Raw genomic sequence first — 15,938 nt, 5'->3', positions numbered from 1 at the left:
GAGAGATGCACTTCTAATCAACTTAAATATATGGAGAGTTGAAAGGACTAAAATCAAGTTTGTTCTCCAGTTTGGTTTTTCCCTCCCTAAACAATCAGAATATGGGGATTTCTACAACAGAGAGCTATCTGTACAGTGCATTGCGATGAGTGCAACTCTGGCATCGCAGAAGATTATAACCAAAGAGGTAGGAGCAGGGTGCTCTTAGTATTATTTTACAGCCGAATTTGGCCTTGCTGTAATTAAACCTTTCTAGATATTCTTACACATTTTATAAACATGCCTATGCACTTAGTAAGCACCGGTCTAGTACACTGGAATATACTGTGGCAAAACCAGATAGCAGTTACAGGTAAATTACTCTTTACAAACAGAAGAACTTTATCTGAACGTATCCTACTGAGGTCATTGCCACCCAGTCAACCGGTACGAACTGATACCAACTGATCGGGGTATTGAGTGCACAGGACGGATGCTTTGTGGGTGGACTCCTCCCCTGGGCACTGCCATTATCAAGCCTAAGCATCACCCAAGGACTTGCATTATGTCTTCAAAACAGGGGCACAATCTTTGTGCCAAAAAAATGATTCACAGACCTTCTGCTGGTCCTATCCCAGGAGGGGATTTCATCCAGCGCAAATTAGGATGACAGAACTGGTGCTTCAAAGCCTCACAGATTTCACCGGCTTGACTCCTTCCAACTTCCTACAGCTACAGATTTTCAGCTCTTTTGTAGGTCTGTTAGTTCACTCTTTGGATCCATTAGGCAAATTAACAATTCACTTTAAAATACTTTCACAGAACCATCTATGTTGTACTTTATTTGCTTGCTTTCAAATTACAGCAAGAATGATAACGCAAATTTGTTAAATTTTTTGAAGTTTGTACATGTGAAAATTTTCCTGACTTTACATTTATTAAGAATTAAATTTAAAAAAAAATCTGGTAATTACCTATAAATTCATTAAAGCTCAATGATCAGTAGCAGAAAAGACATAGTTCATTAGAATTCTATTAATTAAATTGTTCTACTTATTATTATTAATAAAATTTGACCCACTTTCACCTATTTAAGAATGCTTTTTCCTACTCAGTTTTTTTAAAACAGTCCTTTTGGTTCAAGTTGAAAATTTAGGGGTTCAAGTAGGAATACAGGTAAAACAATCTTTTCAGTTCCACAGTTTCCTCAAAGTCTAATATATCTTGCCAAAATTGGGCTGATTTGAAGAGAATAATATTGGAATTTGCTATGCAGAAGGGCAGTTAAAAAGGAAGAAAGTAGTTTTATTTTAACCAGCTTTATTCAGCTCTAGACCAAGCTTTATTTATATTGCTCTATCATTTGCTTCAGTGCAAATTTAACTCCTTGGAAACTCACCATATGCCCAATTCAGCTCTCAGTTACACCAAAACAATGATAACCAGGCCTTGTGCACTGGTAAAACAAAGCTGAGGATTTGTGTAGGTTTTCTAAAAAAGCAGGGCCAAAGGCCAATGAGTTTACAATATACATCTTTTTGAGAAGTTCTCGTTTCTGCTGCTGCATCCGTACAGAACTTATTATTCCATCTCCTTGTTGGATAAGCCCAAACTGAGACAAAAAGGGGTAAATAGATGTGGTCTGTCAGAACTGCAGGTTTTAGACGGATACCTGGAATTAAAGCACTCATTAAAAGAAAGCTGAGCTGTTTGCCGGCTACGAATGAAATACTTTGGTATTATGGCAACCATGGCCATGGGGCTTTGCTGAACTCTCAGAATATAAAAAGATAAAGCTTATCAAAAGATGTCATAAAAAAAAATATGACTATGTCTAGATTGAGGGAGAAAATAATGAGTTACATTCTTTATTGTTTTCCACTGCTGTTTCTTGAGAAATGCAATGGGACAAGTCATCTAATTAGATATATGCCACACTTTCTGGTCAGACTGGTCAAAAACAAAGTCTTCCAGAAACTGTCATCATTTGAATGAGCTAATTTCCTCTCATATTTGCAATTAATTCTCTAATAATTCTGCTTTTTTTTTTTTCTTTTCTTCCCACCATAGTAATAGTTTGGTAATAATTGCAACAAGCACCAAAAAAAAAATTATAGCACACATAGGCAAAAATATGGAGGTGAAAACAGCACATTACTTCTCATCACAAGTGGAGTAAATTGGAAAATGGAGGTGGTTCATCACAAACTTTCTGTGTAAATCACTAATTTCATGCACTGGTCCACATAGGATAGTGCTGGAGCTCAGAAACTTGATGGTCTCCTTCCTTCCTCCAGACTAGTAATATCCCTACAGCAACGAGCCATAGAAACTGCTACAGTCAAACAGACCAACGAACCATCTAGTCCTGGTCTCCAAGGGAGTCTGCAAAACATGTTTCAGAGCTCAGTAATTAGTAAATAAAGAAATAAATCTTTAAACAAAATATGGTGCATCCAGGTGCATTGTGCAATAATGACCGAATTATTTTCCTCTGCTAGCTTCAGCCAACCAAATAACACATACCTAAAACTTAATAATCTATTCATGAAACAAGAACATGAAGGCTGGCACCATGAGCAGTACTAAAATTCAGTACAAAGGGGAAGGAAAGATGCTAGGATTTCACCACGCTCCACAAGTCTTTCCTTGCATTGACTGTATGGGCTGGAACGTGACCAACCCTGAGAGATGCTCTACGGGAAAACACCTGGGGAGATGCTGCAAGACACCAGGTAACAGCAAGGCAGCAGGTAAGTGCCATCACCAATGCCCGCGCTCCCAGGGGAACAGAGAAGGAAGGGCAGGAATGTGACCTTGTCCTCACTTCTGCTCCAGCCAGCAAAGCTGAACTGACGTAAAGAGCATACTACATCCTTACGGGAGCCACGGAGCTATCATTCTCTTGTAAAATCCTTGGAAGAAATTTTGGCTGAATCAATCAGAGTTTCTCTAGGGGCTGCAATGCAGACTGTCCATTCCCAACACTACGAGTTATAAAACAATGGCCTAGCTTTGAATTTACTTTTTGAGATGGTTGTCAAAAGAGTCGTAGAAAATGGAATAGGATTAAAAATGGTGGCTGCTGATTCTTCTCTCTGCTGTTCATCATTATTTACACCACACCATTTCTCTCAGCTTCTTTCTACTTCTTTACATGGTCTGTTTTCTACTGTGCATTTTCTCTTAATGTTCATCTTTCTGGGTGATATAACCATTAAAATCTATTTCTCTTATAAGTACCCCTTTTCTTTAATTAGCTCAGTTACCTTCCCTGGATCTTTCATGTCATGACCTTTTAGAGATAAGGTAAATACACTAAGCATGTTATTAAAGGCAAGGACATACCATTTAATTAACAAGAAGAATAAGTTTTCAATATTATTCTCTATACTTATTCCTAATGCCAATTTTTGTTATCCCTGCTATGCTTATTGAAGATATGCTTATTGATTTGATTGAAATTATTCCTAAATATTTCCCTTGAGATGTTATACTAATTCTATACATTTTAAATGTGATTGAAAAGCTTGAATTCTTCATTTCCTCTCAAAAAGCTAATGTCACAATGGCATAAAATGTAAATTATCTGGCAATGGTCTGTATGAATTCTGCCTGCCATCATTTCTCCTTTTTCCCTGTTATGATATTTCTATTTTCCCTCCCAATTCTTCCTTGACTTGCTTAACCTAATTAATTTGCATTTGCATCCAGTGTTGAAACCCCTTCATTTGCCTGAGTTTTATGTGTATATATGTATACATATATGCTTATGTGTGTGTATATACACACATTGGACTGCATTTGTATCACTCTTGAATGCTTCCTATGGCTTCCCAACTCTTCACCAGCTTTAATTTGTTATCATAGCCAAAGTTTCAACCGTGCTTTAGTGAAGTCAGTATCAGATTGGTTTCATTTCAGAAGGAAGCCAGAACCAAATTTTCACCTGAAAATTATTTAAAAGATTTCTGAACACAACAGGTTAGAGGAACATAATTAACCCTTACAAAATCCAAACCAGTTGCATCAACCAGGTATAGTTCATATAGACACTTAACAACTCTGTTTTTAATGATTTTCTTCTTGATTTTTTTTTTCTCGTGCTGAAATATGGTTCACTGGTCTGTCATTTCTATGAACTATCTTTACCACCTTTTTTTTTTTCCTCTTTCTAGTACATTTTTGGCCATCCTCCAGTATCATTGCTGTATATAGTGGCAAATGATATATTTTAATAATATTTTAGTTACTTCTTTAGTGTTCTTGGATTTGTATTAGTCCCAGCGATGCACTGCAATTTAATATCTTGACTTGCCATCACCTCTTTTTTAATTCCTCTATTTCTGACCATTCTTCAGTTTCATCACCTGAAAAATGCAAGCCCAGGACACGTATTTCCTCATCACCCACACCAGAGAAGATACAAGATGAAAAATGAAGTTCTGTGAAACCTTTTTATACTCCGTGTCTTTCCTGTCTGCCGAAACCTCTGGCCATACCTCAGCTGTTCTGCTCTTACTGTATCTAAATACTTGTATAACTGCTTGCTTGTTACTCATCTTCTATCATCTCAGGGTAGTGAGCATTAGTCCATTCACAAGTTTGATTTCCCACGTGCCAACACAATGCTGCTTTACCCTACAGATATGTCATGATTTAGTAGCAGCTACTTCAGCTCTGGATCTGCCTTGAACAGAAGTTTTCTACAAACTCCACCTGGCAGTATTGGTAGTGGTATGCATAAGTCCAGAGGCAACAAAGAGAGCAATCACAAGACGTACACATTTAAAAATTGTACAGTGAGTTAGAGTTACAAGTCATTTAAGTGCAAGTGATCTCACCTCCCAAATTTTCTCAAGTACCGTCAAAATGTTATCGCATCCATTTCTTGTTGTATTAAAAACTTTGGAGTAACAAAATTTACAAAAATTCCAGACACACGGATCTTACTGACAATATAATATATATAACCCCTCATTTCCCTGAGGAGCTTAATTACAGGCTCTCAAGTGAAAAAGGTTGAATGAGTTTCATCCTAGGCTCAAGTAGGTCATTTAATAAAAATTGTCCTTCCAAGTCTATACAGAATATTTATTTCTGAAAAAAAGTCTTTACTTGAGGTTAACTCTAACATAGATCAGATTTATTAACTAAAATGTTCACTACAGATAGCCCCTTAAGTTGAAGAGTATCCACATACACAACTAAATGGTTCAAACCCTACAATTCAATTTCAACAACTAGCTTTAATCCCTGCAGATGCACATAGCAACTGTCAGTTTTTGCAGCTTGCAGAGTTATTGAATAAGCAGTTAGAAGCCTGTACAACTATCTGTGATAAAGTTGATCATCACTTAGAAAATCCATTTGCATCCAGAAGAATGCTCAACATCATCACCTGTAGCAAGTCCTTCCTGGATATTGGCAATGCCTACCTGGATATTTTATGTTTATAAACCATTAAAAAATACCTTGCTAGTGGAAATGCAAGGTTTTGAGGCTTATCTATTTAAATAGAACAAAAAGGTAATTTAAGAAAGCTACAGGATCACTTTCACTGCTGCTGTAGGACAATGCAAACAACTCTCATGCACCAGCTAGTATCTCCTGAGTTTTCTAAAGTCAGAGAGGCTTCTGGCAGGTTTAAAGTGACATATACAAGATCAAAACATCTTTTATGTCCTGGAAAGCTCGACTCATTTTGGAGGCTGTGTTGATCAGGGTCAACCTACTCAACAAGGAACAAAAGATTCCTGTGATGCTCTGTGGTGCATGGGTGGCTGCAGAATCTGGTAGAATACTCCTGGAGAGGGTTTCCTGCCACGCTGTCTCATGATCTTTCTCCACATCTACCTCTCATTTATCTCTTTCATCAACATTTGCCCTGCTTGTTTTGTTCCTCTTTTACCAGCAAACTCTCGACAGGTGTATCCTGAGTATGGGGAAAGATGAGGACCCAAATAGCTTCCTTCAGACCAAACAGCTGCTGGTTGCCTCCTTTCAACAGCAGACCAAAACTCACGGTTCAACTTCAGCCAATTTTAATTTATTTCTGCAGTGTAAAATGAAATTTGAATCATTAACTCCCACATTCGTCCAGCACTAGCACTAGCCTTCTTCACACAGGGGCCTGTGTTCACGATAAGCCCTCTCTACACAGTCTTCCTGTGTATGTATGTGTGTAGTCTCTCTGGATTGTGTCTCCTTTCTGTCTAGAGCATTGAACAAGAACAGTGGTGATCACCCCAAAAGTTAGTGAAAGAAACAAACTGTCTCCATAAAAAAGGTCAGAAAAAGTCCCATTATGCCGTACTGATGCCTATCAGCCCATTTTAGCACCAACCTGCTAGCAAATGCCTGCTTATTTCTCACTGATCACGTAGCTATGTAGTCACAGAAACAACACGCGGTACCTCCGAAGAAAATCAGGGCTGAAGTGCCTGAGCTGGAGTCCCTTCCGTGCTGCATCATGTCAGTGAAGCTGCGCTGGATTCAGTCAAGAGGCTGAGGGTAAGACACTGAAGAACCAAGTTCACTGTCACCTCAGTCTTCTTGGCAAAGGTTCACAGCAGCATGAAAATTAAACTGGGAGGTTTTATTTTGGATTACTGGAAAGATTTGGGCTTTCAAGCTACGAGCCTGGCCTTTACCAGGGGATAGCACTGAATCTGTCATCCTGTCTCATTATATGCATGGGATGGATATATCAGTACTAGGTTTTGTTATGGTATTGCTACACCCTACTTAATGTTTCTAAAGTAATGTTAACAGTAACTAGAACTAAACAGCTCTATTTTTACAGCAGAAGCACTTTAAAATGCTCCCTCTTTAAAAATTTGCTCTCTTTGGCTCATGTTTCTGTGGAAAATTCTAGCTCAACATTGTTACCAGGAAATCTCAGATCCTCGTCTCCTTTTGCCTCTCTCTCACACACACGCATGTGGAGATGGCGTCTTACATATGGCCGCTTTAGCATTTTTAAATTTCAGGACAGAGTTATTCTCTTTATTCATGAACACTTCACTGAATGCCTGCATTAAGAGTTGCCAACTAAACGGGTTTTGTTCCATCTGCTATGACCATTTTCCAGCACTGCCTGTCTGATTCACCAGCATCCCTCCTCACTGAGTCCATCGGGAGGTCTGCAAACAGCAGGGCAGAGGCTGCGGGTAACAGGAGGAGACGAAGCGCTGCAGACCTGAACAGGGGTTAAGGAAAATGTGGTGGGCAGTTAAAACAGGGCAGATATGGCAGGGCTTGAACACCACTTCTGAGCCTAGAAGGTGCATTTAACAGGACTGTAAACTACCACAGAATTGTACCTTGGGATAAATTATAGCTCACCCTCAGCATCACCTTTTTGTGGTACTTACTGCCATTATGTGTCGGCAGTTCAGTAGGCTACAGAGCTACCAATATATATTTGACAAACTCTTTTATTCATTTTTGATATTGATGGCTACAAAAATGGGGAGAAATGCAATGAAGCAAAGCTGCATATTTTCAGATTGCTGTAAAATGCCCTAAAATAATGAACAATTTAAAACATAAGATAATTTAAAGCACCATATTTTGACATATAAGCTATTTGTACTGTGATCTGTTTCTTCTATTGTTCATAAACAAAGTACTTTATATAAAATCAAACGAACCATAAACTCATAGGTCCATCTACTATTCTTCATCACTAACAGAACAAGAGGTGGGCCGCGATACAGCCTGTTCCAGAGAACTGACTGGCCTGTAATTTTAAGCCCTAAATCCTGTAATCAGATTCAGTAGTACAGTCCTGCACCTGCAGAGAGCCTCACTGGTCTGCTAGCAGCAATACAAGAGGTACCAGATCCTCCTGGAGGACATAAAGATTTAACTAAACTGAACAAAATTTGGCTTCTGAATGAAAGTCCGTTCTATGCTTATAATTGGAAAATACAAAAGAAGACATGGGAAAATTCATACATTAGGCTTGTGACTTCATTAAAGTCAGTGGAGTCATTCCAAATTCATAATGACATAAAAGCAATCCGAACTTGGCCTTTAAGGTTATATCCTATTAGTTTGCTAATACCGTGTAAATTCTATACTTGAAACATATCCTGCAGTCATCTTGGCCCTTCTTTTTTAAAGGAAAGTTCTGCTTAGAATCCACTGATACAGCTTGGGCCATTATTTTGTAACTTAATTTTTAAATCAAGACTGATTTTAGGAGCCATATTTGTGTCTACGGACATCAAGCAAGAGAAAGAAAAGTGGTGAAGAGAAATTTGTTTTCAAGTTGCCAATCGATAAATAGTTCCAGTTAAAGAACTATGCAGAAAATACACACAAAAAAATCCACCATAAAAATCATGTGTACGGTTGGAAAACATATTATACTAGAAATATTAGCTCCACACATCCTTATGGATTGCGAGTACCAACCATTAGAAGTCGATACTGTCAGCCATTTGGCATATTTGTTGGCCTAACGTGTTCATACAGTGCATCTAGGCTAGGCATAATTTCACTACTTTCATAAAGCACAGCTTGGGCTTAATGACAAAAAACCTAGGACGATAACAGTAGCAATCAGAAAAGTTGCAGAAGTGAGATACTCACTGGGTTGCAGATAGGAATACCTTACTGTGTGCTGTCCCACTCTGGACCTAAAATGGCTGTTCTGCAGGGGATGTTGTTGCCTGGTGACCAAAAGTGCATCTCCTAGGTCACAGAGGGATGCGAACATTCAGAAATTGATTTGTTCCTGTTGCTCTTGAAGAGACCATACCCGTAAAATAGATTAAGCCAGCACATAATCATCTATACATTCTCCTTGCTGGCATGCTTAAACTTGATATTGAAGATAGGCCTGTGATTTTGAGCTACTTACCAACCAGGCAAGGGAAAAACAGGATAATACCTCGTGCGCTACTGCCCACAGAATATGGAAGTAGACCGAGCCTCAGCTACTGTGAGACTGCAAGACACCCCTGCTTCAATTAAGTCTGTGTTGTACATCTAGCCTGTTCCGGTGCAACCTCCCAGTTGCTATCAGGCTCTCTTTCTTTCATTAGAATCAAGTAGTTAATTAGCCCCAGCCTGTCCTCTCTCCTTCTCTCTTTCCCTTTAACGCAGCAGTAATGATGTCTAATTACCAGCAGCAGTGGATTACAGCACCATCAGGAGCAAATCTCTCTGGCTGACAGCAAAGCTGAGCAGCAAATCTTAAAGCTTCAAGGAGAGAATAATTCCTAACGAAGTATTTGAATATTTGCTTATTTTTGACCAGCTTGTGACTGTAGAGCCCAACTTGTAATTTCGTCCCTCCTGTTACTGCAGAGGGAGCGCTCATGCTGCCAGCAGTGATTAATTTTAAATTGAAATTACTTTTACCTACGGTGAGATCAAGTGATGGACAAGAAGAGGGAGAGGATGAGGGAGAGATTCACAGTTTGGGGATCTGTTAGTTTGTGGCTCTCTCTGCAGACTGGACGAGCTCAAATGGGATAACAACAAGAGAGGGAAGAAAAACAGTGGGGATGTTTCTAAATGGTCATAAATTAATAAAAACACTTAAATAATTAGTAAGAGTTAAAGAAATGAGAGAGCGGGCTTTTAGGGCTTACCAACAATTACTGTCTGATGAAAATCCATTATTTCCCCCTGTAACTTATCATTGCCGGCTGGGTAAAATCCTAGGCCTCTTGAAGTCAACAGGAGCTTTGCCACTGGCTTTCTCCAGGCCAGGGGCTGCATCCCTGTTCTGTCAAACGGGTTGTTTCAGAGCCTTCAGGGCCTGCACTGGCAATAGCTCATACAAACCATTGCCACCCCACGGGTCGACTTAAATACTCCTCTGCCTTTTGTGATGGGACAGTGACACCAGATTCATGGGTTTCGGAGGGGGCCGGCATTTGTTTCTCAGAGCTGGCTGTCGTATAAGGGTGCTGAGTATCAACTGCTCTCGTTTATGTTGGACAACAGATTGATGTTGGCCAGCAGGAGGAAATTTTACCTACATGCAAGACCTTTTCCATAAGGGTTTCTATGTCATTGTTCAAGTAACGTACAGATATTCCGGAATTGCTTACAGATAGGTCATGTTTACTTTCCTTTCTTGATTTTATTAGCAGGCGTTCTTACTTTATTAGGATGCCTGTTCGGTTGCTTAAGCTATCTAAACACAGTTACTTCTATATGAATATAAATACGTATATAGGGACATGCAGAGACATTCGCAGTTGAGGGTATGATTCCCCCAAATGAACAAAGGTAAGACCAGCAAGGCGCTCAACCTCTGACTGAAATATCTGAAGGGAAAAAAAATGAGAAAAATTTTGATTATTTGATCTGAAAATAAAATAGAAGAGGGGATGCAAGGTGGGACTCCAGGCTCTCATGGCCTAGCAAAGGTGAGAGAAAACAGACAAGCTGATCATCACTGAGTCTTGTGTTTCAGAGGCCCAGAACAGCACTTAATTTTTAAATTCCATCTTGTAAAATTAAGGTTAGCCTTTTTATTTAGTAGCATAGTCAATGCAATTTTAAAAAATACTGAATTTGCTTACAGTTTTGAACTTGCAGTGAAAAGGATAGTCTTAGGAATAAAAGATCGTGCCTACTGGCTCTCCAAAATTATTATTCCAGTAAGCAGAAGAGATATTAAAAAATACCGACCTAATTGGAGACTTCTGCTTTAGACAACGTTTTCGTTGTAAATTGTATCTACAGTACCCTCTGGGGTCAGAGATTAGCAATCAGTCGTCTAGCGGTAGAACAGAAATCTGCCAAATAACCTGAATCTATAGGCAGAGCTGGAACGCTTTGGTGAATAAAAACCACAGAGGGAACAAACTCTGTCCAGAGCTTCCCTTTCACTTTCAATCTTCGTATTTGTGAACTCCTTAAAATTAATTTCCCACCTCTGCCTCCTCGCAGCCATGACGGCAGTGATGACAAGGGGGCAAATGTAAGCCGGCCCCCGGGAATGCCCAGGTTTATGACTTCAGCGAGGCAGAGAGAGGCAGATTTCCCCGGCAGCCTACGTCACAACCCAACCCAGAATACTTTCCAAGAAGCCCCCTTTGCTGCGCCACCCAGCAACCTTCCCGTTAGCTAGAATGAGCTGCCACTCCAAAAAAAAAAAAAAAAAAACCAAAAAAAAAAAGGGGGGGAGAATATTGCTCATCCAAGCCAAATGCCCAGGCAGGAATATTTTTAATTGCCGGCTTTCCTTTCTCGGCTCCCCCTCCCCGCCTGCCCCACGCACAGACAAAAGAAGCTTAGCTGCCGTGACCCGGAGCGTAAGAAGTAAGAATAATGATACATTAAGAGAGTTCGATAGGCAAAACCTACTTGCAGCCAACAGTCCCCATCTTCTTAGATAGGAAAATCTGTCGCTCCTGCCACCACCAAGCATAATAGCTCTCCCGCTGTCAGACCTGCGCCTTGCTCCGCAGCCCCAGCGCCCGCCGGGGGATGCCACGCTACCCCAGCACAGCGAATTGAGTTTTAAGCCCTATGGCTGCGCGACTCGTGCAGCCCCAGAACGAGGAACAAAACAGACACCCTTCCTTCGCTCATGCGGAACCCTCGCTCCCTTTGTGGAGCATCCTCTCTCCCCGCCGCCGTTACTATCGCAGCCGGCGCTCCGCAGCCAGCCCAGGCACATTCGTGCCGCCCGGCGGCTGAAGGGCTGCGGGCTAACAATAAAAAAAGAACACCACAAAAAAATAAAAGCAAAGGGAAAAACCCCAACTGATATCCCGGGGAACACCCCCCCCCCCCAAGCCACCGGCCGGCGCCACGCTTGGCTTTGTGCCAGCCAGGCTCCCCCCTCCGCTATCGATCGGCCCCGCCGGCGGCGGGGGGCCGCTGCCCGGGGCGGCGGGGCCCGGCACAATGGCCGGAGCGGCGGCGGCGGGACAATAGCCCACCCCAAACCCGCCGCGGCGGCCCGGGGGGACGGGGGACGCCGCCGCCGAGGAGGAGAAGGACACGGACCCGGCAGGGTGTGTTGTGCGCACGATCGCTTTAAATAAAAGGACCCACAAAGACCTCGGCGGTGCATAATGTGACAGGCAAACGCAACATGGTGATGATGACTTGGGGGAAGAGGGAGGAAGGAGCCAACTGTGGCTGCGGCTCCCCCTGTGCCTCTCGCTCCCGGAGCGGGCTGCAGCGGCCGACATAGAACAAGGAAGACAATTCTCTACTAACCGTGGTTTTGACTGGCACGTACAGCACTTGCTTCCCTCCTCCAGCACCACCACTGACCTCGTCCGAGTTGCCGAGCTGGAAGCCTTTAGATTTGACCCAGAATTTGAATTTGGCATTATCCGTGGAGCTCGACTCGGAGCCGTTCAGGAGCTGGACGATCCGGTCGTATTTTTTACGGGTCACCGTCTTGGTTTTTCCTGAGTCCCCGTAAGTCCTGAGACACCAGTCTTGAAACTGGCGGTACATGTCCCGGTCGCTGCTCTCCATAATCTCCTAGTACACACACGCACACATGCACACGCCGGGGCGCACACACACGCACCCCCGCAGACACACGCACACCCACAGACAGACACACGCACACCCGCAGACACACGCACACGCCGCCCCGAAGCGGGCCGGGGTGCGGGGCCGGGCCGCCCCGCCGCACTTTGCACCTGTTCACCCAGCGCTCATGAAAAATGCATCCACCTCCGAGCCGGAGCGAAGGAGGTCCCGGTGCAGGCAGATCCCAGCGGGTTTTTTTTGTTGTGGTGGTGGTGGTGGTTCGGGAGAGTGGGGGGGCCGGGAGGGGGATGGGTGAGGGGGGGCAGCAATCAATTCAGTAGTGTGGCAATGTTCTCCTTCATTTTTTTTTTTTTTTCACAGGAGGCAAAACGGGTCTGGTGGAGGCTCCTCTTATCCTTCCACTGTACGTGATCAGTCCCTTTAATAATTGTGCGAGGCAGGACTATCCCACTGGCTCCAGCAGCGTCTTGCCCGGAGAGGGTTCGGGTGGATAAATAATTAAAATCCTATCCCTCGGCTTAGCGAAGAGAAAAGAAAATATTGACTCGGATCCTTCTTCTTCTCCATACATCAGCTGCACCCGGATTCACTCTGGATAGTGCAGGTGAAGGGGAGGGGAAAAAAAAAAAAGAGAAAGAAGAAAAAAAAGCCCACCGTCCTCCGCCCCGGCAGCCCTCGGCTGCCTTCTCGAAAGGCTTTCTGTCTCTGTCCTGGCGGGCTGTGCCTCTCCCCAAAGCAGCCTCGCCGCGCAGGATGGAGGAAGCACTGAAGGGCAAACTGGTCTCTTCGCTCCCCCTTTATTCCACGGCTGGGCGGCTTTGCTTTAGATATCCCCGCTCCGGGCATGAAGGTACTGGAAAGAAAGAAAGTTCTTACCTGCTATTTTCTAAGCCTAATACATCCGATCCGCGTTTTAAGTACGTATTTTTTAATTTAAAAAAAAAATAATAATGGTCTGTGAGCATTTCACTTCCTTATATTCAGTCCCACTGAATTTTCAGATGCCCTTTTAGGAATTTTCCTCTATTTATTTACTTAGCAATCCCAGCAGATGGAGAGGAAAAAAACCAAAAAACCAACAAACCAAACCAGATATATACGAGATAGGCTCGGATGTTGGACCAGAGGAGAGAGCGATCAGTCCCAGGAGGATGTTGGTACAGGAAAGGAGGCGGCTCTCGGTTGCTCTGCCAGTGTCATGACGGTGCTCACACATGTAGGACTCCTCGGGCGCGGGGTATCCTTTGGTCTCTGGGCTAAACTGGCTACGAGGCATTCAAGTAAGTTTGCGTGCGGATGCTGAGCAAAACCCCTTTTTTTAAAGGGGGAAGAAGAAGCAAAAAAAAGCAATCTTGATTTTTTTCCCCCTCCCTTTGCCACAGTTTCAGCTCACGCAGGAGATTTCCGCGCTCTCCCCGGTCTCCCCCGCCGCGCCAAGCAGGACACCCCCTCCGCGGGGGGAAGGCGCCGCGGCGGCGCTTCCTCTCGTCGCCTCTCCGCGGCCGCGCCCGCCCGCGCCTCCGCCATCCAGCGCGCGGCTCCGCGCCCCCGCCCGCAGCCGGCACCTCCGCGGCTGGGGCACGCGTCCGACCCGGGCCCGGCCGCGGGTTGCGCGCCGGCGGCTGCGCGCCGCCGTGCCGCTCCGCTGCCCTGCGCCGCTCCCCGCGCTGCGCTGCGCTGCGCTCCGCGGCGGGCTGGCGGCGGCGGCGGCGGCGGCGCACCGGGCCGGGCCCAGCGCCGCTCCGCGCCCCCCCCGCGCCCTGATTGGCCGCCGGGACAAAAGTTTCTGTGGCGACGGCGGCGCGGCGCGGTGACGGGCAGCGCTGTCCCATGTCGGGATGGCGCGCGCGGCGCCCCCGCCTCCGCGGGCGCGGCGGGGCGCGGGGGCCGGCGCGGAGCCGGCCGCGGGCCGCCGGGGGGGCGGGGGGGGGGGAGAGGCGAGGGCAGCGTTTCCATGGCGATGCCTGCGGGGGCTGCCCCCCTCCCCGCGCGCAGACGGAGCGAGCGGATCAGCTGACACATCATTAGCTTAGGACCTAATTATTGCTTATTGGAGCAAGAAACGCGCGCAGGGCCGCGGCGGGGGCTGGCGGCCTCCGCGCCCCCGGCAGACACCCCACCCCCCGCCCTTCGCCGCCGGCCCGCGCTCGCCACAGCCGCCGGCGGAGCGAGGAGGAGCGGCGGCACCGCGCACTTTGCGCCGCACCGGGCGGCCGGGGTGCGGTGCGCCCGGCGAGGGGCCCTGCGGGGACACGTGGCCGCCGCCGGGCCGGGCTTTCCCTCGGAAACGGAGAGCCAAGCCCCTCCGCGGCGGCCGCCTCCCCCGCGGCCCGGCCCCCGCCGCGGGGCAGCCCCCTCCCGCGCTCTCCGCATCTCCTGTCGCCTCCGGGAGCCTCCGCGCAACCCGGCGCCGCGCCGGCTCCGGGGGGCGCGGCCGCGCGTTGGGGCCCCGCGGGCGGGCGGGGCTCGGCCGGCCGGAGCGGCGGCATCGCACCCGGGCTGCGCCGGGGCACCGCGCCGCGCTTGCTCGCAGCGGGCGGCCGCCCCACGGTTCCGCGTTGGTCGTGCGGCTGTTGGGTGGAAGGGGAGGCCGAGGTGACATGAAAGCCGGGCACGGGCCCTTTTCTCTTCAGTTGCGCTGAGATGGAGGGGGCCGGGGGGGTCCCAAGCTTTAACTCGCTGTCCCCTGCAGAAATCTTGCCTGTGCCTGGGTTTGCAGCCACTCGGGGCCTGGAAGGACCCGGTGCAAAGGCAGCCGTGGATTATTCCTGCCCGGGCTTGGGCAGTGACGGGCACCCTCCGCTTTCACCACCTTGCACCTCGCAGGAGAAGGCTGTCATGGGCTGCGGTGCCAGCAAAACTGTTTACGCCGAGCCTGGATTTCTCGGGCAAGAAGGGAAGGCGCTAAGAGAGCCGGGAGAAGCCCTTCCTTGCGCGCCCCAGCCAGACCACGCTGGTCGGACAGGCCAGCCCAGCGGTGGGCACCTAAGCCTGGCCCTCATTCCATGCCTGACCCGACTCGCATGCACCACCACGCTGCTCCTCTCCTCTCCTCTCCTCTCCTCTCCTCTCCTCTCCTCTCCTCTCCTCTCCTCTCCTCTCCTCTCCTCTCCTCTCCTCTCCTCTCCTCTCCTCTCCTCTCCTCTCCTCTCCTCTCCTCTCCTCTCCTCTCCTCTCCTCCCTTCTCCCTTCTCCCTTCTCCCTTCTCCCTTCTCCCTTCTCCCTTCTCCCTTCTCCCTTCTCCCTTCTCCCTTCTCCCTTCTCCCTTCTCCCTTCTCCCTTCTCCTCTTCTCCTCTTCTCCCTTCTCCCCTTCTCCCTTCTCCTCTTCTCCCTTCTCCCTTCTCCCTTCTCCCTTCTCCCTTCTCCCTTCTCCCTTCTCCCCCGGTCCTGTGTTTACTCTCTGCTTTTCTGCTTTCTGTCTAAAAACACCACCGCAGACACAGGTGAAACCGGGAGAAGACTGTTGTTT

At 46.5% G+C, this 15,938-nt stretch overlaps 1 protein-coding gene across 4 annotated transcripts in view; it reads right to left on the bottom strand.

Moving 5' to 3' along the window:
• Positions 1–12,447, bottom strand: part of NOL4 (nucleolar protein 4) — a 196,619-nt gene extending 184,172 nt beyond the window's left edge. For all 4 annotated transcript variants that reach the window (XM_072851279.1, XM_072851280.1, XM_072851281.1 and 1 more), the window contains exon 1: positions 12,181–12,447. In XM_072851279.1, coding sequence (XP_072707380.1) covers positions 12,181–12,447 — 267 coding nt within the window. The remainder of the gene's footprint in view (positions 1–12,180) is intronic.
• Positions 12,448–15,938: the final 3,491 nt, after the last annotated feature.

This window comes from Ciconia boyciana, chromosome 2, assembly GCF_034638445.1.
Source record: "Ciconia boyciana chromosome 2, ASM3463844v1, whole genome shotgun sequence".
Classification (NCBI taxonomy): Eukaryota; Metazoa; Chordata; class Aves; order Ciconiiformes; family Ciconiidae; genus Ciconia; species Ciconia boyciana.
Note: the sequence above shows the minus strand (reverse complement) of the source record. Positions and strands in the feature narration are given on the sequence as shown.